Genomic DNA, 25588 nt, shown 5'->3' on the forward strand with positions numbered 1-25588 from the left:
TGGTAATTATAGACCAGTGAGCCTTACCTCAGTTGTTGGTAAAGTGTTGGAAAAGGTTATAAAGGGATAGGATTTATAATCATCTAGAAAAGAATAATTGATTAGGGATAGTCAGCACGGTTTTGTGAAGGGAAGGTCGTGCCTCACAAACCTTATTGAGTTCTTTGAGAAGGTGACCAAACAGGTAGATGAGAGTAAACCGGTTGATGTGGTGTATATGGATTTCAGCAAGGCGTTCGATAAGGTTCCTCACAATAGGCTATTGTACAAAATGTGGAGGAATGGAATCGTGGGAGATATAGCAGTCTGGATCGGAAATTGGCTTGCTGAAAGAAGACAGAGGGTAGTAGTTGATGGGAAATGTTCATCCTGGAGACCAGTTACTAGTGGTGTACCGCAAGGGTCAGTGTTGAATCCACTGCTGTTTGGCATTTTTATAAATGACCTGGATGAGGGCGTAGAAGGATGGGTTAGTAAATTTGCAGACGACGCTAAGGTCGGTGGAGTTGTGGATAGTGACGAAGGATGCTGTAGGTTGCAGAGAGACATAAATAAGCTGCAGAGCTGGGCTGAGAGGTGGCAAATGGAGTTTAATGCAGACAAGTGTGAGGTGATGCACTTTGGTAGGAGTAACCAGAAGGCGAAGTACAGGGCTAATGGTAAGATTCTTAGTAGTGTAGATGAGCAGAGAGATCTCGGTGTCCATGTACACAGATCCTTGAAAGTTTCCACCCAGGTTGACAGGACTGTTAAGAAGGCATACAGTGTTTTAGCTTTTATTAATAGAGGGATCGAGTTCCGGAACCATGAGATTATGCTGCAGCTGTACAAAACTCTGGTGCGGCCGCACTTGGAGTATTGCGTACAGTTCTGGTCACCGCATTATAAGGAGGATGTGGAAGCTTTGGAAAGGGTGCAGAGGAGATTTACTAGGATGTTGCCTGGTATGGAGGGAAGGTCTTACGAGGAAAGGCTGAGGGACTTGAGGCTGTTTTCATTAGAGAGAAAAAGGTCGAGAGGTGACTTAATTGAAACATATAAAATAATCAGAGGGTTAGATAGGGTGGATAGGGAGAGCCTTTCTCCTAGGATGGTGACGGCGAGCACGAGGGGGCATAGCTTTAAATTGAGGGGTGAAAGATATAGGACAGATGTCAGAGGTAGTTTCTTTACTCAGAGAGTAGTAAGGGAATGGAACACTTTGCCTGCAACGGTAGTAGATTCGCCAACTTTAGGTACATTTAAGTCGTCATTGGACAAGCATATGGACGTACATGGAATAGTGTAGGTTAGATGGGCTTGAGATCGGTATGACAGGTCGGCACAACATCGAGGGCCGAAGGGCCTGTACTGTGCTGTAATGTTCTATGTAACTATATATTCTATGAGTTCGATTCCAGACTTGGGCGGCAGTCTGTACGGAGTTTGCACATTCTCTGTGTCAGCATGGGTTTCCTCTGGATGCTCTGACTTCCTCCCACAGACCAAATGTGTGAAAGTTAGGTGGATTCAGCATACTGAAATTGTCTAGGTTAGGTGGATTATCCATGATAAGTTTGGGGTTATGGAATATGGTAGGGGTTTGGCTTTCAGTTTGGGTAGGTGGGATACTCTTCGTAGGGTCAATGGGCCGAATGGTGCCCTTCTGCACTGTTTGGTTCAATGATTCTACATGTTGTTAAGTAGTACAGGTATTTACTACGTAAAGAGTTCTGAAGTTAATCTATTAAAAACAAGTGCTTGTGAGTCTTTGAACGCATACCTGTATCCTTCAATTAGATTAATGCCTTTGTAATCTCTCCAAGCAGTCTATTCTTTGCATCCTGAGACAATCTGCCTTTGGCATACAAAGAAAGGGAACTTTGCATTGTTTGAGTTACCACTCAGTAAATCTTTGACTGTGAAGGTTACAGCAGAGCCTACGTCCTGAACTGGAGCATTATGGCTTGGATTCTAAAGTTGGTGGAAAGCAAGGACTCTCTGTTGACTTTAAAGAAAGCGGCCTACAAAAATTTCGATGGCATTAATTTCCTCTTTCTTCACAATTGTTCAAATTCGGTTCCAAATAAAGGGCAGGAATAATGTCAGTGAACAGGGAGGCAACCAAATTGGAACGTTTGTACACAATAAGAGTAATCTGCAATAATTAGGAAGCTAACACATCCTTAAGATGCTCATCATTTGAGCAACAACTTCTTCCAGGGCTTTTAATAGCATTAGGATAGAATGTCTCAACAAGTCATGACTGCAAGGGGGAACAGCAGTCTGTATGAACTTCTACAGTGCACCCTATTAAAGGGACGCAAATTACTCGACAGTAGCTTCTGTGCATTTTCATGATATTCAGCGCATGTATGGACACTAAGTTATCAATTTCAGTGGAACAAAGATGGAAAAAGGTGACAGTTTCACCATTCATAGTACAGCAAACCCTGAGAATATAATTCACTGGTTATACTTCAGTTAGACAATTCCGAACAGCATATTTTAGGAAAGATGTAACAGCCTAAGAAGAGGCAGACAGGACCTAAACAGGAACAAGGACTTTGAGTTATGAAGGAAGATTGGAAAAATTAGCAATGTTTCTCATTAGAACATGAAGTGACTTCACGGAGGTTATCAAGACTACGACAGATTTTGATATAACAGATGCACAGAGGAAAAACTATTCACTTTGCGGAACGGTTAACGATAATGTTGCCAAGTTGGGTACAGTATTTCATGTTTGTAAAATGATAGTGTGGAAAAGAATGTGTTGTCCCTTTAAAAGTTTTTTTATGGCTTGGAGATTTTAAAAAGTTTTCAAGCAACAGCAAATGCACAGAGTTCTTGAATTGAAACACTGGATCAAAAGACTATACTGTGAGCAAGCAAAGCAGCATTTTGACCAAGATAACGGGTTTTTGAATTTAGCCAATTAAGTTAAACCAGGCCCTAGATACCAAAATCCTATTAAATTTAAATCTGATGGTTTTGACAACCTAGCACCAACCCTATTGTAAGAAATTAAAAGATCATCAAGGGTACAAAAGAAGAGGGCATTTGAAAATTGGTGAGAGAGCAAACGACCATCTGAAGAGAAACTCACTGCCTCATACAAACCTCTAAGCAGAGTAAGCTCCTAAATAAAAGAACTACAGCACTCTTAGTTAATATTCCTGACACAAAGGTTTGACGGAGAAAGGTGCTCCTGACTGCAGGACAGTGGAGAAGGCAAAGAACATTCCAGAAGACTTATCCTGACCGCAATTTCAAAAGATTAAGTTTAAATTTATTTAAATTAACTTTGTTTATAGAATAGGATTTGTATCTACTAGAACAGCATACCATTAGAGTTTTGTTTTATTCAGGAATAGCTACTAATTAAGGGAGAATTGTTTGGTTTATTAGTTGTTGTTACTTGCTGATTGTCGACCAACTGTCAGGAGTTCACTTTATTATACCTCTCCTTTACAACAGATTGGGAGGAGAGAGGCAGGTCACACCCTTTCGCACTTCCTTTAAAAGGCAGGGCGAGCTTCTCTAGGTGTTTGAGTTTTAATCATAGAGGTGTCAATCTCTGCTTCATAACATTAAGAAGCTACAGATTCAAAATTGGTGAAAGATTAGAGGCAACAGTAAAAACGAACACTTTCACTCAATTGTCTCTTGTTCAATCCTTCGTCTAAACTATTTCGAAAGCTAATTTTACAAGTAACTGTAAAAAGGGAGTTAGCCAGGTAGTTGATTAGTGGGCTCTGGGCAATGAGCAGGGACACGGAATGAAGCACAATTGAGGGGCACAAGCATGTTAGACCAGATGGCTCCTTTCTGTGCTAAGATAACAAAGTGTGGGGCTGGATGAACACAGCAGGCCCAGCAGCATCTCAGGTGCACAAAAGCTGACGTTTCGGGCCTAGACCCTTCATCAGAGAGGGGGATGGGGAGATGGTTCTGGAATAAATAGGGAGAGGGGGGGAGGCGGGCCGAAGATGGAGAGAAAAGAAGATAGGTGGAGAGGAGAGTATAGGTGGGGAGGTAGGGAGGAGATAGGTCAGTCCAGGGAAGACGGACAGGTCAAGGGGGTGGGGTGAGGTGGGAGGTAGGAAATGGAGGTGCGGCTTGAGGTGGGAGGAAGGGATGGGTGAGAGGAAGAACAGGTTAGGGAAGCGGAGACAGGCTGGGCTGGTTTTGGGATGCGGGGGGGGAGGGGTCGAGCTGGGCTGGTTTTGTGATGCAAAGTGGGGGGAGGGGAGATTTTGAAGCTTGTGAAGTCCACATTGATACCATTGGGCTGCAGGGTTCCCAAGCGGAATATGAGTTGCTGTTCCTGCAACCTTCGGGTGGCATCATTGTGGCACTGCAGGAGGCCCATGATGGACATGTCATCTAGAGAATGGGAGGGGGAGTTAAAATGGTTCGCAACTGGGAGGTGCAGTTGTTTGTTGCGAACTGAGCGGAGGTGTTCTGCAAAGCAGTTCCCAAGCCTCCGCTTGGTTTCCCCAATGTAGAGGAAGCCACACTGGGTACAATGGATACAATATACCACATTGACAGACGTGCAGCTATTTGCTCCTATGATTCTATCAGACGTGAAAAAAGCTGCATTCTCCAGTAGGGGTCACTGTGGATCTGCATTCTCCTCTTTTCCAACTTTCGTATTCCTCTCATTCTTGGCCAGAAACAGCCTTTCAAATCAATATTCACCAGAATTTAGACCTGGAATCGCCCACCTGAACATAACAGCTATCAGTGCATTTATTAACTAAGTGATTCTGGATTGAGTAATTGCCTTCAGATTCGGATTTTTTCTGAAACAGAAACATAAGTGGCCGAAGAAACTCAGCAGGTCTGGCAACATCTGTGGGAAGAAAGCAGAGTTAACGTTTTGAGTTTGGTGACTCTGAATCAAAACAGTTTTTATGAGGAGTCACTGGACTTGAAGCATTAACTCTGCTTTCGTCCTGCAGAGGCTGTCAGGCCTGCTGAGTTTCTCCACCAATTTCTGTTATTCCTTCAGATCTCCAGCATCTATGGCTCTTTGATTTAGTTTATTATTGGAATTTGTCTTAGCATTACACAAAAACATGCTTATATCTAATACTTCATGCCATGAAGTATTTTTAAAATTGTGCCGAATATTGACTGAATTAGTTCTTCTACTCCCTTCTTCAGAATAACTGTTTTACTTAAGTACTGACAATGGATTTGACAGCATTCTGTTAAAATCCAAAATTCCCATCACATCATACCTCTGCTCTGGAGAGCTGTTCCCGCAGTTTATCTACTTCCTCGCGGAGTTCGCGGATGATTCTGGCATTGGGATCCTCATTTACCACAGCATGATTAATTATGTTTTTGGCTCTGTCAGCATACCTCAGCGTTGACAAGGTTTCATCATAATTGTCTGCTGCCGGGCTCACTGTTGCGATCATTGCTGTTTTGCTATTTCCACCAAGGCTATCCTGTGTTTATGTTTAAAAAAAAAGCAATGGATTTGGACTAAGTATCTATATATACGTTCAGTTATGTATAGTTCAATCTCACACATATATACCTGAATTGGACTGCAGATGTGAACACATATTTCATGGAAAAGAAGTCCTGGAGCAGGACTGGAACTCAGAATTTCTGGCTCAGAGGTAGGGGGTCATACTAACACCTTCATGGTCGATAAACGATCAAGCAGTCAAGTACTAGTAACCCATTTCTAGTCACTTTTCAATTTAGTACATAGAAAACAATAATGCATCTACATTGAGTGATGGTAAGATTACATTCCTCTATAGTATTCACTTTTTACCTTCCCAATGGTAAAAACACCACCAATACAAACTATCAAAGCTCACACAAGGAAAGATCTCTTGTTAAGGTACAATGAAGAACTAATGCTTAAATAATTATATCCAGTCTTATTTAGCATCTTTAAGGATTATGAGCTGTTTTATATATCCATGTCCAATTCCAAAATAAGATACAAGAATAGACTAGCCAAACCTATTTTCAAATACACCTGACAATCAGGAGTATGAGTAACAAAAACAGAAGTTGCTCGAAAAGCTCAGCAGGTCTGAGGAAGGTTCACTAGACCCAAAATGTTAGCTCTGATATTTTTCTTCACAGATACTACCAGACCTGTTGAGCTTTTCCAACAACTTCTGTCTTTGTTCCTGATTTACAACATCTGCAGTTCTTTCAGTTTTACTGAGGAGTATGAAAAGATTACTTGCACCCCAGTCTGGGTTTCATCCAAACATTTGACCAGTGAAAAGTCAAGATTAGAAAGACCATTATGCAAGATTAAAGCACATGGGATTGGAGAAAGTTTATTAAGATGGGTAGGACACTAGTTGGCAGATAGACAATAGACAATAGGTGCTGGAGTAGGCCATTTGGCCCTTCGAGCCAGCACCACCATTCATTATGAACATGGCTGATCATCCACAATCAGTATCCTGTTCCTGCCTTATCCCCATGACCCTCGATTTCACTATCTTTCAGAGCGCTATTCACCTCTTTCTTGAAAGTATCCAGAGAGCTGGCCTCCACTACCTTCTGGGGCAGAGCATTCCATATATCCACCACTCTCTAGGTGAAGAGGTTTTTCCTCAACTCTGTTCTAAATGGCCTCCCCCTTATTTTTAAACTGTGCCCTCTGGTCCTGGACTCACCCATCAGCAGGAACATGCTTCCTGCCTCCACAGTGTCCAATCCCTTAATAATCTAATACACGTCAATCAGACTGAAATGTCAGCCTTCCTGCTTGGCCTGCTGTGTTCATCCAGCTCCACACCTTATTATCTATAGTAGGAATGAATTGGTCCTTTTCAAATTGGCAGACAGTAACTAGTGGGGTGCCACAGGAATCAGTGCTGGGACCCCAGCCATTCACAATATATATTAATGATTTGGATGAGCAAACAAAATGCAACATCTCCAAGTTTACAGATGATATCAAGTTAGTTAGGAGGGTGAACTGTGACTTGGAAGCAGAAAGCCTTCAGCATAATCTGGGCAGGTTGGGTGAATGGGCAAATCAATGGCAGATGCAGTAATCATTTGTATAAATGTGAGGGTATTCACTTTGGAAGCAAAGACAAAGCAGCTGATTATGACCTGAACAGCTGTAATTTGGGAGAGGGGAGTTTGCAGTGGAACTTGGGTGACCTTGTGCATCAGTTGCTGAAGGTAAGCAAACGGGTGCAGCAGGCGGGAAAGGAGGCTCATGGGATGTTGGCCTTCACTGTGAGACATTTCGGGTATAGGAGTAGGGATGTGTTGTTGTAGTTATACATGGCCTTGGCAAGGCCATACCTAGAATACTGTCTCTCCTTTTCTGAGGAAGAATGCTCTTGCACTTGAGGGAGTGCAGCAAAAGTTTACCAGGCTGATTCTGGGGTTGGCGGGTCTGACATATGAGGAGAGATTGAAGAGGTTAGGACTGTTATCACTAGAGTTAAGACAAATGAGGGGGACCTCATACAGATTTTAAAATTCTCATCAGACTAGACAGAGTAGATGCAGAGAGGATGTTCCTGATGGTGGGTGTGTCCAAAACCAGGGATCACAGTCTGAGGGTTTGGGGTAGACCATTGAGGGCAGAGATAAGAAGACATTTCTTCATCCAAAGAATGGTGACTCAGTGGAATTCGTTGCCAAAACACTGAATGTATTCAAGGGGTGGCTAGATATAGCACTTGGAGCAAATGAGATGCAAGGTGAGCCACGATCATCATGAACGGTGGAGCAGGCTTGAAGGGCCAAATGGTCTCCTCCTGCTCCTATCTTCTGATTCTGTTTTCTATGTGAACGCATGGTGCCAGCAACAAAGGACGGAATTCATCCATTTCCTTACTTACTTTAAAAACATATTTGTTAAAATGCATAGTAATAGGATGACAGAGGAAAAAAAAATCTGGGATATAACCACAAGGAGAAAGGGAGTGCTTGCAAATTAGTCTGTGGTTGCCACTACAGCAGTGGTGGTAATAGTCTATCTAAAATGTGGACCATGGGTAATTGAGATAACAAAGTGTAGAGCTGGATGAACACAGCAGGCCAAGTAGCATCAGAGGAGCAGGAAAGCTGATGTTTCGGGCCTAGACCTTTCTTCAGAAAATGGGGAATGAGCATGGGTAATTGTTCACTTGAGGAAGAAGCAAGAATTCCAGAAGTGTATTAAAGACAACTATAAATGCGAAGTGATGCATTTTGGAAGGTCGCACTTAAATGCTGAATATAGGATTAAAGGCAGGATTCTCGGCAGTGTGGAGGAACAGCGGGATCTTGGTGTTCAAGTGCATAGCTCCCTCAAAGTTGCCACTCAGGTGGATAAGGTTGTTAAGAAAGCATATGGTGTTTTGGCTTTCATCAACAGGGGGATCACGTTTAAGTGCCACGAGGTTATGCTGCAGCTCTACAAAACCCTGGTGAGACCACAGTTGGAATATTGTGTCCAGTTCTGGTCGCCCTATTATAGGAAAGATGTGGAGGCTTTGGAGTGGGTCCAATGGAGGTTTACCAGGATGCTGCCTGGACTGGAGGGTTTGTCTTACGAGGAGAGGTTGACTGAGCTTGGAATTTTCTCTCTGGAGAGGCGGAGGAAGAGAGGTGACCTGATCAGGGTGTACAAGGTAATGAAAGACATGGATAGAGTCGATAGCCAGAGACTTTTCCCCAGGGCAGGATTGACTGCCACGAGGGGTCATAGTTTTAAGGTGTTAGTAGGAAGGTATAGAGGAGACGTCAGAGGGAGGTTCTTCACCCAGAGAGTTGTGAGTGCATGGAATAGTTTACCAGTGGTAGTTGTGGAAGCGGAGTCATTAGTGACTTTTAAGCGATTGCTGGGCATGCACATGGACAGCAGTGAATTGAGGGGAATGTAGGTTAGGTTAATTTATTTTTGGATTAGGATTATTCCACGGCACAACATCGTGGGCCAAAGGGCCTGTACCGTGCTGTACTTTTCTATGTTCTATAACTGCAATAAAATCATCAGTTCCTTATTCTGAAGTCATTATTCTCACTCTGGTTGCCCTCCAATAACAGATAATTGAAAAAGAACAGCCACATTCTTTATATTCTTCTCAAATTTGGTAATGAGGTGCGATACCCAGCACCGCATCAAGTCACCAGTAACCAAATGGGGTTCTGGAAACTACTGAGGAGCAAGGTATGCAATGTGGGGACAGAAGGATGTCACAGCTTGATTCTATGATCAGCAGATGTCCACTTCATAGCAAACACCACAGATGCTTTCCTCTAGATGCTGCCTGGCCTGCTGTGTTCTTCCAATTTCCTGTTTGTCTACTTTGGATTCTGGCATCAGCAGTTTTTTTTAATCTCATAGAAAAGAGAATTACTGGGTGTGGTATATTTACATAACAAGATAGAGAACTCTGGGTCACCATGCAACCTATTGAACCAGAGCTGTACACATGACAGCAGTCCACATTCAAAATTTACAAGATACAAAGTTGACTGTAAACAAGCTTCAGTATAAGTCTTGTGACTGCATCTCATATCACCTCGCCACTGGAAGAAAAATGTTTTTTTTCCCCCCTCATACAACATACGACTCATGAGAACAACTGAAGAACAACTAAAACTACTTAGCACTTAAGACGGAGGTAGTAGCAACTGGCAATGTTGGAGAATCTGAGATAACAAGCTGTACAGCTGGACGAACACAGCAGGACAGGGAGCATCAAAGCAGCAGGAATTTTCGGGCCATTTCTGAAGAAAGGTCCAGACCCCAAACGTCAGCTTTCCTGCTCCTCTGATGCTGCTTGGCCTGCTGTGTTCATCCAGCTCTATACCTTGTTATCTCAGCAATTAAGACGCCAACTTCTCCTCCGGAACGAAGGCTCAATGGCTAGAGCTGCTGCCTCACGGTATCAGGGACCTGGGTTTAATTCCACCCTCAGGTGACTGTCTGTGTGGAGTTTGCACATTCTCCCAGTGTCTGCATGGGTTTCCACCAGATGCTCCAGTTTTCTCCCACAGTCCAAAGACGTGCAGGTTAGGTGGATTGGTCATGCTAAATTACCTGTAGTGTTCAGGGATGCGTGGATTAGGTGTGTCAGCCATTGGAAATGCAGGGTTACAGGGATAGGGTAGAGGGACGGGTCTGGGTGGGATCCTCTTCTGAGGGTTCGTGTGGACGTTCTGGATGTGAGTTTGCTCGCTGAGCTGGAAGGTTCGTTTTCAGATGTGTTGGGCCTGTTTTCACACCGTACAGATTGTATTCTCCCCTCACCTAATAACTGAGCCTCCAGTCTGCTCTTTCAGGAAACAGAAGCACGGACAGACATCTGACAAAACAAAGGCTGCAGGTCTTAACTGTGAAAAACTGTAAACCAGGTGTTAGTTAACAATTTACCTTGAGTAGCCAAGTCAGTACAGAATCTCTGTAGGGAACGAACTTGTTCTTGTTTTTACCAGCAGCCTGATCTGCCAAAGCAGAAATTACCAGGCCTAGTGTTGTTAAAGATCTGGGGAGGGAATATTTGAGATAAAGAAACACTACGTTAGCAAGCAAATGTACTTTCTTCCACTCTCAACCACAAGTCCAATAATCGTGAGGACCATCCAATAATGTTTTTCATTTTCGTTTTTTCTGTTAATTTATGGATGACAGCATCAACAGCAAGGCAAGCATTTACTGCCATCCCCTCACTGCCCTGGAACTGAGTGGCATGTTCGGCCTTTTCTGAGGGTAGTTATGAGACTACCACACTTCTGTGGTCTGGAGTCACAGGTAAGCCAAACGAGACAAGGACAGGTTTTTCTTCCTCGAAGGATATCAACAAACCAAATGGATTTTTATGATAACTGATATAGCGTTCCATAGTTGCCATTAGGCTAGATGTTAATCCAGCTTTTTCTTCAATTTGAATTTCATCACTTGCCATGTTGGAATTCAAACCTATGTCTCTGGAATGCTAATCCAATGACATTGCCACAATTTAGTTCAGTTCATACATTCATATTCAACATACAAATGAGGTTCCACAAAAATGCAAAGTTGTCACTGCGTAAGAGACAACTTTTTCCATACTAATTCAAATTTACAATGCAAATTAAAATTTACTCCTGAAAATACATTAAAGACAGGCAGTAAAAAGGAATTTTTAACTTTTCAGAAACAAACATGAGAAAAGATTAACAAGATCAGAGAGCCTTTAAAATCTTTCACAATAGTAGATGCCACACATTAGGTAAAAAGCTTTGTGGCATTAAGATTTGCTCTAACACCGATTTAAAACTGACAGAGAAATTCAGCTAATAATAAAGATAGGAATTAGTAATTTGGACAACAAAACAATTGGCAACTTGAAATTGTCAACGCAAGATAAACAGGCAAATAGAGATAAAATTAAACAAGAACCTGCTGGAAACCATAATGCAATAATCGTACAATTTCAAATTTCCGATAATCAAGTACACAAGCCAAGGACTCTAAGAGTTGTTTAAATACAAGCAACTTCAGAGTACTAGGAAAGGTAATGCAGTAGATTCAGTAAGTATCAGCCAGCCAGATCTGACTTGGAACATCAAGTAGATGGAAGTTCTTACTGAATCTTTTTGAATGACCAAAAAGGTTGTGGGAGTACACAGAGGGGTAGTTACACATCTTACATAAAGTCTAGGATCCTTTTTAAAGGGTTGCAAAAATAAATATGTTCCTTTCAACATTACAAGGAAAGAAAACGTGGCATTGTCACAAAATATATAGCAAAGATGAACAGGGACCACCTCAACAATCGTCACAATGACAATAGGACTTGTGTTTAGATGATGGCTTATTCGTCTAAATTGCAGTTGAATGAGTTAAAGGCTAGTAATCCTCTATGATTTTACGATGTCCTTTTTTATAATCACCTTATTTTTAAGTAACTGCAGCTCGAACATTTCATCTCAGCAATCATGTAAACTCACTTGTTAATATTGCTTCCTTCCTTTAATCGATCTCCAGCAGCTCCAGACTTGGCTGCCCTCTCACTACCAGCCAGGTCCACAAGGCTCAGTTTACTCACCTTCTCACCTGAAGTCTACATAAAAAGAAAATATTGGAATCAGCTCAGATCTGGCTCCATAGAAATATCAAAAATTAATTCCTCTCCTAATCCAAACCATTTTCCCTTCCAAAGAAGGCTCTAGATATAAAACCAGGAATTCCACAAGAACACGGGAAGGAGCAGATTTAGGTCGTACAGCCCGTCAAGGCTGTTCCACCACTTAATATCACCTTAGCCGATCTAGGGCTTCAACTCCGCTTTCCTGCCCACAATGTACGTCCTTCGATTTGCTAAACAGCAAATACCTACTTATCCCAATGATGAATGCTATCAACGGCGGAAAATCCACAACAGTCTAGGGCATAGAGCTCCAGGGACTCTCAACCTTTCAAATAAGGAAATTCTTTATCTCAGTTCTAAATGATCGGCCCCCTACCCTATGACTGTGCCTCTGTGTTATATTCCTTATCAGACCTTCACAGAGCAAGAAATTTTCTTTTCGAACATCTAACTTTCTCTTTATTTGTGTGGCACTTTGACATGAATACAACATTATGCTTGCCATAACTCCATGCAATACCTTAGCAAGTTTTGAGAAGATTTGTAGCTCAGGTTGAGGTTCTGGATGTGAGTTTGCTCACTGAGCTGGAAGGTTCATTTTCAGACGTTTCGTCACCATTCTAGGTAACATCATCAGAGAGCCTCCGATGAAGCGCTGGTGATATGTCCCGCTTTCTGTTTATCTGGTTAGGTTTCCTTGGGTTGGTGATGTCATTTCCTGTTCTTTTTCTCAGAGGATGGTAGATTGGCACCAAATCAACGTGTTTGTTGATGGAGTTCGGGTTGGAATGCCATGCTTCTAGGAATTCTCGTGCGTGTCTCTGTTTGGCTTGTCCTAGGATGGATATGTTGTCCCAGTCAAAGTGGTGTCCTTCCTTATCTGTATGTAAGGATACTAGTGATAGTCAATCATGTCTTTTTGTGGCTAGTTGATGTTCGTGTATCCTGGTGGCTAGCTTTCTGCCAGTCTGTCCAACGTAGTGTTTGTCACAGTTCTTGCAAGGTATTTTGTAAATGACGTTCGTTTTGCTTGTTGTCTGCATAGGGTCTTTTAAGTTCATTAGGTGCCGTTTTAGTGTGTTGGTGGGTCTGTGGGCTACCGTGATGCCAAGAGGTCCGAGTAGTCTGGTAGTCATTTCTGAAATGTCTTTGATGTAGGGGAGAGTGGTTATGGTTTCTGGATACATTTTGTCTGTTTGTTTGGGTTTGTTGCTGAGAAATCGGCGGACTGTGTTCATAGGGTACCCGTTCTTTTTGAATATGCTGTATAGGTGATTTTCTTCTGCTGTTCGTACTTCCTCCGTGCTGCAGTGTGTGGTGGCTCGTTGAAATAATTTTATAACGCAGCTTCGTTTGTGGGTGTTGGGATGGTTGCTCCAGTAGTTCAGAATTTGGTCCATATGTCTACGTCTGCCAATCATCCGACCCAAACCTTGGGTCCGCTATGTGGATGACACCTTTGTCATCACTAAACAAAACAAAATTAGAGGAAACTTTCAAGACCATCAATAATACCCTTTACTGGCATAACATTCACAAAAGAGGAGGAAAACAACAGCAAACTGCCATTCCTAGACGTCACAGTAGAGCAAACAGCCAATGGGGAACTTCAAACCAGCGTCTACAGGAAAACAACACATACGGACCAAATACTGAACTACAGGAGCAACCATCCCAACACCCACAAACGAAGCTGCATTAGAACATTATTCCAACGAGCCACCACACAGTGCAGCACAGAGGAACTACGAACAGAAGAAAATCACCTATACAGCGTACTCAAAAAGAACAGGTACCCTATGAACACAGTCCGCCGATTTCTCAGCAACAAACCCAAACAAACAGACAAAACGGGCTCAGAAACCATAACCACTCTCCCCTACATCAACGACATGTCCGAAATGACTGCCAGACTCCTCGGACCTCTTGGCATCAGAGTAGCCCACAAACCCACCAACACACTAAAACAGCACCTAATGAACTTAAAAGACCCTATACAGACAACAAACAAAACAAACGTCATCTACAAAATACCTTGCAAGAACTGTGACAAACAATACGTTGGACAAACTGGCAGAAAGCTAGCCACCAGGATACATGAACATCAACTAGCCACAAAAAGACATGATCCACTATCACTAGTATCCTTACATACAGACGAGGAAGGACACCACTTTGATTAGGACAACACATCCATCCTAGGACAAGCCAAACAGAGACACGCACGAGAATTCCTAGAAGCATGGCATTCCAACCCGAACTCCATCAACAAACACATTGATTTGGAGCCCATCTACCGTCCTCTGAGAAAAAGAACAGGCAATGACATCACCAACACAGGAAATGACATCGCCAACCCAAGGAAACCTAACCAGATAAACAGACAGCGGGACATAACACCAGCGCTTCACCGGAGGCTCACTGATGATGTTACCTAGAATGGTGACAAAACGTCTGAAAACGAACATTCCAGCTCAGCAAGCAAACTCACAACCATGCAATACCTTCTCGGATTTTCTTGAAATTGCAAATGAACCAGACCCCACTTTTTCTATCCTCCACTCCTACTTCAAAGACGACATAAAGTTGATTGAAATAGATCCAGACCAGCCTGAACATCTGTTTCAGCAAATGAGTAATTCTGCGATTTGACTTCTAATTTCTTACCTTGGCTTTCAAATTCCGCAAGGCACCACCATACCTTGATTTAACCATACTTTCTTCCAAGCTCCGTCTACGCCTATAACTAGATCTTGTTTTCTCCATTGAGTGGGCTCTGGTGGAGCGCAAGGAGCCACTGCGCATTCTGGTACTCTGAGCATAGTTCAAACTATCCTCTCTGCTTTTGGAAGCCATTCTTACCATAAAATCTTCATCTCCTCTCGCTGTTTTCTATTTGGCACCTGCTGTTTGCAACTACTTCACCTGAGCACTGAGGCTACCTCCTGCACATGAGCAGCACCTCTGAAATTCACACAGCTATCAATGCACATTTCCTCACCCCAGATTGGAGATCGTATAGTGTGTGCGTAAGTATAATGTTGAATACTGCATGGGAACGGCTACTCTCTTCATTCATGTTCGTTGCAGCGACTGTTCGAGACTTATTCCCTTCTGACATCAAAGACTCAATATCCTGTTGAATAAGAAAAGCATATTTTTAAAAAATATTCTCCTCTCCCATAGAACTTTTTTCTATTTTTTTGAGTTTCCTGTTAGCTTAACCTAGGTACAACCAAAAGTCAACCAAGAACTTTCATTTCAAATCTTCTTCTGACAGCTCCAAACAGACATGCTCTTTGAAGTGTAATTAGAACCAAAATAACTCATCCCTTGTCTTGTTCCAAGAATGAAACTATTTTCTTGCAAAACAGGGGATACAGTAAAAAAAAACTGCAGATTATGTAAATCAGAATCAAAACCTGAAAGTGCTAGAAAATCCACTGGAGGTCTGGCAGCAGATGGACCCCAGAGAACGCGTGGGTAACAAAACCACAAACAATCCATTGTGAGCCACTAAAAGTCGTCACTAGCAGCAATTCATTCTCCCAGGCTGACCTTTACCCAATCCTTTTGTCTGCTCAGAGATAATGGGAACTGCAGATGCTGGAGAATCCAAGATAACAAAGTGTGAAGCTGGATGAACACAGCAGGCCAAGCAGCATCTCAGGAGCACAAAAGCTGACGTTTCGGGCCTAGACCCTTCATCAGTGGCCTGCTGTGTTCATCCAGCTTCACACCTTTTGTTTGTTCAATTGTTTTTCTCACTCTCCACTTATTATTTACTTCTTTCCCCCTAACTCCACTCCACCTTCAATATTTCTACCAACCTTTTTCCAGTTACAATCTGTTCTGAAGGGTCACTGGACCCAAAATGTTAACTCTGCTTTCTCTCCACAGATGCTGCTGGGTCTGAGGGGGATATAGTACTTGGAATATAAGCTGCACTTAAGAACTTTTGTCACTTTATGTTTAAAGCATCTTGATCTTTGAGGAAACTGGGGAAACTTAGATGGTGGCAGCAAGTCAAGTCTAGACTTAATGTGTGGAAGAAATTTCATCTACTTTAATGCTTTATATTAGAACATACATCATGTGTACAAGCAACAGACCATCAACAACAGCCCTGTCACCCAAACATTGGGTGTCTGTTGCTGCACTGTCTTGAGAGTTGTACATTGTAGATTAGAAGCAAACAAAAACATATGCCCAATCAGAAAGATGTGCAACTTGGGACAAAAACTTGGAACAAAAAATTGGAGACTCCCACAATAGGCTCTTCTTATTTTACTTGGTAGTAGGGAATAGAGGAGAGCAAGCATTATTGAATTAACTTTGGTTTAAGAAAAAAACGATATGAAATTGGAAGGTTCTGCAAATTTCAGTTGTCAAAAATTTTCAACATGCTGAAAATTAAAACAAAAAGTTGGCACTGTTCCCAAAAATATTTACTAACTTGGAAAGCTGAAGGAAATGGCTGAACAATGAAAATAATAACAAATAACTCCTCAAACAATACTGTGTGCACAAAGCAGACTGTCATTTTGGCAATAAAATCCAATGTATAAATTTTAAAATTTTAAACATTAAATTTTAAACTGAAGGTACATTAGTAGCTTTGAGTAAAGAGCTAACTTTTTTGTAGCAACTTCAATTGATACCACAAACCAAAACACTGGCCACACCAACCACTTGAAAACCTTACATCTGTTATATTTGAGAAGCTGCTACCCACAAGGTCGTGCTTTACACAAATTGATTAATTATTTACTTTACCTTGTAACTTGTCACAGCCAGTTTGGATAGACCATCCACATACGGACCTAAAACTTTGTGTTCCCTCACCTTCAAAGTGTGTCGACTCCTATAAAACAAGTGTGCAAAAATGCATAATAAGTTTTTAAAAATTCTGGTGAGAAACAAGTTGGATCTGTACCTCTGATGTCATATCTGAAACAAGATTGAGACTGTAAGCTCTGCATTTTGAGCAACTGGTGATGCACTTATGGGCTTCAGATCGGCACAACATGAGGGCCGAAGGATCTGTACTGTGCTGTAATGTTCTACGTTCTATGTTAAAGTAGAACCAACGCCCTAATGCTCTTCTACAATCAAGTTAAGAACTGAAGATCATTCAGGAGATCAAAGTTCTCTGAAAATTTTTTTATTCAACATGTTGAAGCTTCCGGACCACTTCTAATGCACAAGTTTCATTGCACATTGTTTCGAATGTAGCAATTGGAATGGTGTGGCTGACCACTGGAATGGCATGTCCAAGAATATATTCTTCAAAGTTGCTGTATTGCACGCATACTTCTTTTTAGCGAGTTTTGAGAAGATTTCCAGCTCAGGTTGAGGTTCTGGATGTGAGTTTGCTCACTAAGCTGGAAGGTTAGTTTTCAGATGTTTCAATCACCATTCTAGGTAACGTCATCAGTGAGCCTCCAACGAAGCGCTGGTGTTATGTCCCGCTTTCTATTTATCTGGTTAGGTTTCCTTGAGTTGGTGATGTCATTTCCTGTGTTGGTGATGTCATTGCCTGTTCTTTTTCTCAGGGGGTGGTAGGTTGGCTCCAAATCAATTTGTTTGTTGATGGAGTTCGGGTTGGAATGCCATGCTTCTAGGAATTCTCGTGCGTGTCTCTGTTTGGCTTGTCCTAGGATGGATGTGTTGTCCCAGTCAAAGTGGTGTCCTTCCTCATCTGTATGTAAGGATACTAGTGATAGTGGATCATGTCTTTTTGCAGCTAGATGATGTTCATGTATCCTGGTGGCTAGCTTTCTGCCAGTTTGTCCAATGTAGTGTTTGTCACAGTTCTTGCAAGGTATTTTTTAGATGACGTTCGTTTTATTTGTAGTCTGTATAGGGTCTTTTAAGTTCATTAGGTGCTGTTTTAGTGTGTTGGTGGGTTTGCGGGCTACCCTGATGCCAAGAGGTCCGAGTAGTCTGGCAGTCATTTCGGAAATGTCGTTGATGTAGGGGAGAGTGGTTATGGTTTCTGAGCACGTTTTGTCTGTTTGTTTGGGTTTATTGCTGAGGAATCGCCTACCCTACTATTACTGACTACACTATTAGAGGAACCGAAGATACATACACCAGACTCCACCAACCTCATCAGCAAGGACATCATCATCAGCTAGTGGACCTATGCCTCACCATCCACTTCACTTTCAATAACAAAACCTACAGACAAACCAACGGTACACCCATGGGATCTCCGATATCAGGGTTCTTAGCAGAGGCAGTAATGCAGAGACTCGAACAAACAGGTCTGCCAATCATCCAACCCAAACTTTGGGTCCGCTATGTGGATGACACCTTTGTCATCGCTAAACAAAACAAAATTAGAGGAAACTTTCAAGACCATCAATAATCCCCTTTACTGGCATAACATTCACAAAAGAGGAGGAAAACAACAACAAACTGCCATTCCTAGATGTCACAGTAGAGCGAACAGTCAATGGGGAACTTCAAACCAGCGTCTACAGGAAAACAACACATACGGACCAAATACTGAACTACAGGAGCAACCATCCCAACACCCACAAACGAAGCTGCATTAGAACATTATTCCAACGAGCCACCACACACTGCAGCACAGAGGAAAATCACCTATACAACATATTCAAAAACAGGTACCCTATGAACACAGTCCGCCGATTCCTCAGCAATAAACCCGAACAAACAGACAAAACGTGCTCAGAAACCATAACCACTCTCCCCTACATCAAAGACATGTCCGAAATGACTGCCAGACTACTCGGACCTCTTGGCATCAGGGTAGCCCGCAAACCCACCAACACACTAAAACAGCAGCTAATGAACTTAAAAGACCCTATACAGGCAACAAATAAAACAAACGTCATCTACAAAATACCTTGCAAGAACTGTGACAAACACTACATTGGACAAACAGGCAGAAAGCTAGCCACCAGGATACATGAACATCAACTAGCCACAAAACGACATGACCCACTATCACTCGTATCCTTACACACAGATAAGGAGGGACACCACTTTGATTGGGACAACACATCCATCCTAGGACAAGCCAAACAGAGACACGCACGAGAATTCCTAGAAGCATGGCATTCCAACCGGAACTCCATCAATAAACACATTGATTTGGAGCCAATCTACCACCCCCTGAGAAAAAGAACAGGAAATGACATCACCAACACAGGAAATGACATCACCAACCCAAGGAACCCTAACCAGATAAATAGAAAGCGGGACATAACACCAGCGCTTCATCGGAGGCTCACTGATGACGTTACCTAGAATGGTGATGAAACATCTGAAAACTAACCTTCCAGCTCAGCAAGCAAACTCACATCCAGATACTTCTTTTTATTCCATTATGGAATGAATGTGTTGACTTTACTGTCCAACCCGAACAGACCTGGACGTGGTGGAGGCGAGCTTTCTTGAACCTCATTCTGTTGTTGTGCCACATTTTTTCAATTAAGAATCAGAGAATCTCATCATTCTCATCAGTGCAGGAGGCTCGTTAGCCCATTGTGGCTGACTGGGTTTTTTTTAAAACATGACGTTACAGATAGAAATGAGAGGAAATAAGGTGATTAAAAGATCACATTATTTTATCTTACCCATCAAGCACCACACAACCCACTAATACTAAGTTTCTTCTAATATCTATAGTAAAATGTGGCTAAAGGCATGACTTGTTTAAGCCACACTCCAGTCAGCATTAAGGGAAGTCATATGTAGTGGTTGCCAAAGCACCTCCAAGCAAGTAGGTGCTTTGTGATGAGAGTGTCCAGAAAGGCAAGACCACAAAGCAGTCAAACATGTAATACCTAATGTAGGTCAAAGTCATGTAAATGGGCAATGATGCAGGCTGACAAGCAAACCTAAATTAGAAAATATTCGAAGTGGTCTATGAAGCGGATATGAAGCAAGGTTAGCAAACATTTCCAGTGCTTTTGCATTTATCAGTATAAAGATATCAGGAATTGAATCAGTAATGCATAGTTGGTTTCAGTACATGACAGCAGTCAAACATTCAATCTGGTCCCAACCTCCACGTAACATTATTCAGTGTATATCAACACATAGAAGAGCTGAAGTAGTGAGTGTATTAGATTTTGTCTCCAACCCTGTACCTGTGTCTTGGAGCACAGCATAATTAATGTTTCATAAAGAAAAGAATAGTCTGCATTGACCACCTTTCTCAATGTAGTGCTTGATTACTTCTAAATAGTTTTAAAACTTGGAATAATAAAATCATTAGCAAAAAAAAACACACTAAAATGTCATTGTGACATGATCTTCATTTTTAAAAACTGTCAATATATTCAGTTGAAACACAGAGAAGGAAATTTGCATTTGTGATTCAAAGGAACACAATTTTTTTGAAAATTCATTATTGGCTGTGGGTGTCACTGCCAGTATTTAATGCCTATTCCTCATTGACCTCAAGAAGGTGGTGGGTGAGCTGCCTTCTTGAACCACCGCAGTCATATAGTTTAGTTAGACTCTCAATGACTTAAGGACAGAAATGTCAGGGTTTTGACTCGGTGACAGTGAAGGAATGGCAGTATATTTCCAAGGCTCGGAGTGGAACTTGCAGCTGCTGGCATTCTCAAGTATCCATGACTCTGGACCTTCTAGAATGGTAGTGGTTCAAGGTTTGCAAGGTACTGTCTCAGGATCTTCAGTGAATTTCTGCAGTGCATCTTGTAGACAGCACACACTGCTATTATTAAGCATTAGTGGTGGAGGAAGTAGATGCTTGTGAATGTAGTGCCAATCAAGCAGGCTGCTTTGTCCTGCATGGTGTCAAGCTCAAGTATTGTTGGAGCTGCAGTCATCCAGTCAAGTGTGGAATATTCCATCACACTCCTGACTTGTGCCTTGTAGATGCTGGGCATCTTCTGGGGAGTTAGGAGATGAGTTACTCGCTGCAGGATTCTTCACCTTTGACCTGCCCTTGAAGTCACTAGAGTTATATGGCACATCCAGTAAGTTCTTGTCAATGGCAATCATTCATTGATGGTAACTCTATTGAATGGCAAAGGAGCTGGTCGTTGCCTGACATTTGAATGGCTTAAATATTACTTGCCACTTGTCAGTCCAAGCCTGGATATTGTCCACACTTGGTTATATTTGAATATGGACTACTTCAGCATCTGAAGAGTCACAAATTGGGCTGAACATTGAACACACTCATTGTCCAACATCCCACTTCTGACCTTTTGACAGATGGAAGGTCATTGATAAAGTAGCTGAAGATGGTTGGGCTTCGGACACTATCCTGAGGAACTCCTGCAGAGATGTCCTGGAGCAAAGATGACTGATCTCCAACAACCACACCCATCTTCTTATGTGTCAGGCATAACTCCAAACAGTGGAGATTTTGCTCCCGATTCCCACTGATTCCAGTTTTGCAAGAATCCTTGATGTCACACTCGGTCGAATGAAACCTTGATGTCAAGGGCTGTCACTCTCACCACACCTCTGGAATTCAGCTCTTTTGTGTATGTTTGAATCAAGGCTGTACAAAGGCCAGGATCTGAGTGGTCCTGGCAGATCCTAAACTGGGCATCATTCACTGCAGGTGCTGCTTGACAGTACTGATAATGACACCTTCCATAATTTTATTGACGGTTGACAGTAGACTGATGGAACAGTAATTGGCCAGGTTACATATGTGCTGCTTCCTGCATACAGGATATTACCTGGGCAATTTTCAAGAGTGCTGGGTGGACGTCAGTGTTGTCAATGTACCAGAACAGCTTGGTTAGGGGAACGCCAAGTTCTTAAGCACAATTCCTCAGTATTATTACTGATTTATCTTTATATGTTGAAGAAATCGTGATAAAAAGTTTCTCAATTGAAATATCAAAGAATGAGACCAAATGAAGTTTAATCCGCACAAGAAGAAAAATAAATACGGTGTGAGACACACATTGCTCGGTGTAAAGAAACAGAAAATTGCCATGTGGAAGAAATGTCAACGGTAATAGAAAGTTAAAAGTAGTACAGAAATGTGGTATATCCACAACCTTTTTTTTTAACAGAAAATCTATTTTTGTGCCAAGAAATATAGACGTGTTAATGCATACGCAACAAAATTACTTGCACTTCTGGATTTAAGCATGCTTGCTCTGTACTTTTATTTTCTCTCACTTACCCTTTTGGATCAAGGAGGTCCCGGACCTTTTCATTATATATTTCCATGTACGACACTTCAACAGTGAATCTTTGTTCCTCATTAGCCTCTTGCAAAGCTCGCTCGAACAATTTGCTGCATAATCGTGGAATCAAACCCGGCTTGTCTTTTGAACCCATCATTGTGTACGATTTCCCTGAGCCTAAACAATAAGGTGTGCACAGATAATTAATAAGGTTTACAACACATCAGAATAAAATCAGTTCCATATTTCCAAACACTGTTGAGAAATAAAGTAATCTTAAATGACTAGATTTGCCTTTGTATTTTCATCAGTTCAAGCAACATCTATTTGACAAAAGTAACATCAGCTCAAAATGGTATATAGAAAAAGCCTGCAAGGATTCCTCTAAGATTATATTAAATCTACTGAAATGGCTTGACTACATGTTATTTAGGTAGAGGTACATATTATAGCTAAGCTGCTCTGGTAATTATTTGCCTAATATTTTATAAATGGACTTCATTTAAAGAAATACACTATTGAAGCACCTTACCAGTCTGCCCATAAGCAAATATACAAGCATTGTATCCTTGGAATGCATTTTGTAACAAACTTTCACCAAGACACTTGAACACTACGTCTTGACCTAGAATGAGAAAGAATGGAGGACAGCAAAAATGGCGAGCCAAGTAGTAGTAATAACATGTATTTAATGAGGTCAACATATTGTAGGACATTACTGTAAATCTCAAACTGGCGCTTCTAACAACTCCAATGGAAATGGACCCAAAAAGTTCGTGATTTTCTCTCCATAGATGCTGCCTGACCTGCTGCATTTCTTCAACAAGTTTGGATGTTACACATTGATGAATGATCGAGGAGATTACCAGGAGTAGATTCAGCTGCAATGCCACCTTCATCAATCATTGCCCGAGAACACATACAAGTTGCCATTTGCGTGCAGTACAAGCAGACAGCCAGCATCTTCTAAACTATACTCAGTACATGTCAGTGCATTTAAAGAAGCAGAACAGCTGGAACAACATTTCTGAATGAAAGAAAAACAACTAGACACTAATGCCTTTTACACTAGCAATTTTACTGTCTTTTTGAGGATGCCAAGGGTCAGAAAAGTGATTAGGCTGTCCAATAGTTCCTCCAAATACTCACCAAATAACAAAACCAGATTCAATATTTCATCATAGATAATGGGAACTGCAGATGCTGGAGAATCCGAGTTAACCAAGTGTGGAGCTGGATGAACACAGCAGGCCAAGCAGCATCTTAGGAGCACAAAAGCTGACGTTTCGGGCCTAGACCCTTATCAGAAAAGGGGGAATGGGGAGAGGATTCTTATATAAATAGGGATAGAGGGGTAGGTGGACCGAAGATGGATGGAGGAGAAGATAGGTGGAGAGGAGAGTACAGGTGGGGAGGTTGGGAGGATATAGGTCAGTCCGGGGAGGACGGACAGGTCAAGGGGGTGGGATGAGGTTAGTAGGTAGGAAGTGGAGGTGCGGCTTGAGGTGGGATGAGGGGATAGGTGAGGAAAAACAGGTTAGGGAGGCGGGGACGAGCTGGGCTGATTTTGGGATGCATTGGCGTGAGGGGAGATTTTGAAGCTGGTGAAATCCACATTGATACCATTGGGCTGCAGGGTTCCCCAAGCGGAATATGAGTGCTCATATTCCGCTTGGGAACCCTGCAGCCCAATGGTATCAATGTGCATTTCACCAGCTTCAACATCTCCCCTCCCCCTACCGCATCCCAAAACCAGCCCAGCTCGTCCCCGCCTCCCTAACCTGTTGTTATTCTCACCTATCTCCTCCTCCCACCTACTTCAACTAAGTCATGTCTCACAGACAGCATAATAGTGCCCTAAAACTTTATTGTAGATTAAATGCAACATACCTGCATACTTCTCCTTAATGGACTCATCCATTGACCAAAAACAGTGATCATATGCAAAAACCTATATACATAAAGGGCAAAAATTCAGTCAGCATTTGTTTCAAATTTGTCTTGGAAGGGAAAAGCACATCGAGACTGAAAAAAATTAAACTTAAAATGATATATATGTATAATAGGACTTTAACAAAAATGGCAAATTAAACTAGTTTAATGTTTTAAATAAACAGTATGCATTTCAGTTGGAAGTTGTTACAACTGACAGTTTTCAATCTAATACTGATAGATCCTACCTGAAATATTAACATAACTCGTCTCTCTAGTTGCTTCGACTGTCCAGCTATACTTTTCAGTGGTTTTTAGATTTCAGATTTGTAACGTTCACTATTTTAAATTCAAAATTCCCTCCATCTTGGCCACACCCTTCCTCCAATCAGGCATTAGCCATGACCAAATTAATACTCATTTTGGTCACTTTGTAATATAGAATTTCATTATTATTAGAAATAAAGAGAGATACACTGTCAAAATTTTCATCTTGCATTCATCAGAACAGATGCAAAACACCGAATTTCAAATGAACATACATTTATAATGATTAAGGAACAGGATGCTAATTAGCTGACAAGTACACACTGCTTCAAATGCAGTGGGGACAGTCACCCCAAAAGCTTTCATTTGAAAGCTGCACGTTTCTTATTGTCTGCAGTTAGAGTGGCACAGTGGTTAGCACTGCTACCTCACAGCACCAGGGACTTGGGTTTGATTCTCACCGTCAGGCTACGTGAGTTTCTTCTGGGTGCTCCAGTTTCCTCCCTTGATGCAAAAATGAGATGTGCAGGTTAGGTGGATTGGCCATGCTAAATTGCTCATAGTGTCCAGGCTAAGTGGATTGCATGATAAATGTGGGCTATGGGGATAGGGTAGGGAAGGTGGGGTGTTCTTTGAAGGGTTGATGTGGAGTCAAATGGACCAAATGGCCTGCTTCCACACTGTATGGAATTCTATGATACTATGAGAGGAGAGCCTAGTGTATGAATATGTGCTGTTTCCATTAACTGTAAGTAATCCACATTGCAACCTTGCTTAATAATCTTGAATTGGTTGTTGGTGTAATTCTTAGCACATTCTTAATTACACAGTGATTGCTGCCTAATATCAACATTAATTGTTTTGTATTTTGAGGGCAAAGGCAGGCCTAGCACAATCGAGGCCCAGTCTGATGTAAATAATAAAGGAGATTTGCTGACACAATCCATCAGTCAAAGGGACATATGATCCACATGGTTGGCATTACATCCGCACTCCTACACCAAAATATTCATCAATTTTTTTGGCTCTTGTTCATGATGTAGGTGCCAATGATTTTTATTATCCATCCTAATTTGCTTTCAGGTGGGCATGACTTGTCACCTTGTAGAACTACAGTGTCATGACATCCAACAATGCTTGGAGCTTAAAGTTCCAGAATTTAGAGCAATA

The 25588-nt window shown here is 41.8% G+C and overlaps 1 protein-coding gene across 4 annotated transcripts in view; it reads right to left on the reverse strand.

The window, feature by feature from the left end:
* The window catches only part of LOC125454647 (kinesin-like protein KIF13B), a 180741-nt gene that overhangs the window by 83258 nt on the left and 71895 nt on the right, over positions 1-25588 (reverse strand). For all 4 annotated transcript variants that reach the window (XM_048535631.2, XM_048535630.2, XM_048535633.2 and 1 more), the window contains exons 4-11: positions 24110-24170; positions 22752-22844; positions 22216-22396; positions 16836-16923; positions 15061-15195; positions 11920-12032; positions 10361-10472; positions 5232-5444 (exon numbers count right to left, since the gene is read on the reverse strand). In XM_048535631.2, the coding sequence (XP_048391588.1) occupies positions 5232-5444; positions 10361-10472; positions 11920-12032; positions 15061-15195; positions 16836-16923; positions 22216-22396; positions 22752-22844; positions 24110-24170 (996 nt within the window). The remainder of the gene's footprint in view (positions 1-5231; positions 5445-10360; positions 10473-11919; positions 12033-15060; positions 15196-16835; positions 16924-22215; positions 22397-22751; positions 22845-24109; positions 24171-25588) is intronic.

The sequence above is a fragment of the Stegostoma tigrinum genome, chromosome 9 (assembly GCF_030684315.1).
Source record: "Stegostoma tigrinum isolate sSteTig4 chromosome 9, sSteTig4.hap1, whole genome shotgun sequence".
Classification (NCBI taxonomy): Eukaryota; Metazoa; Chordata; class Chondrichthyes; order Orectolobiformes; family Stegostomatidae; genus Stegostoma; species Stegostoma tigrinum.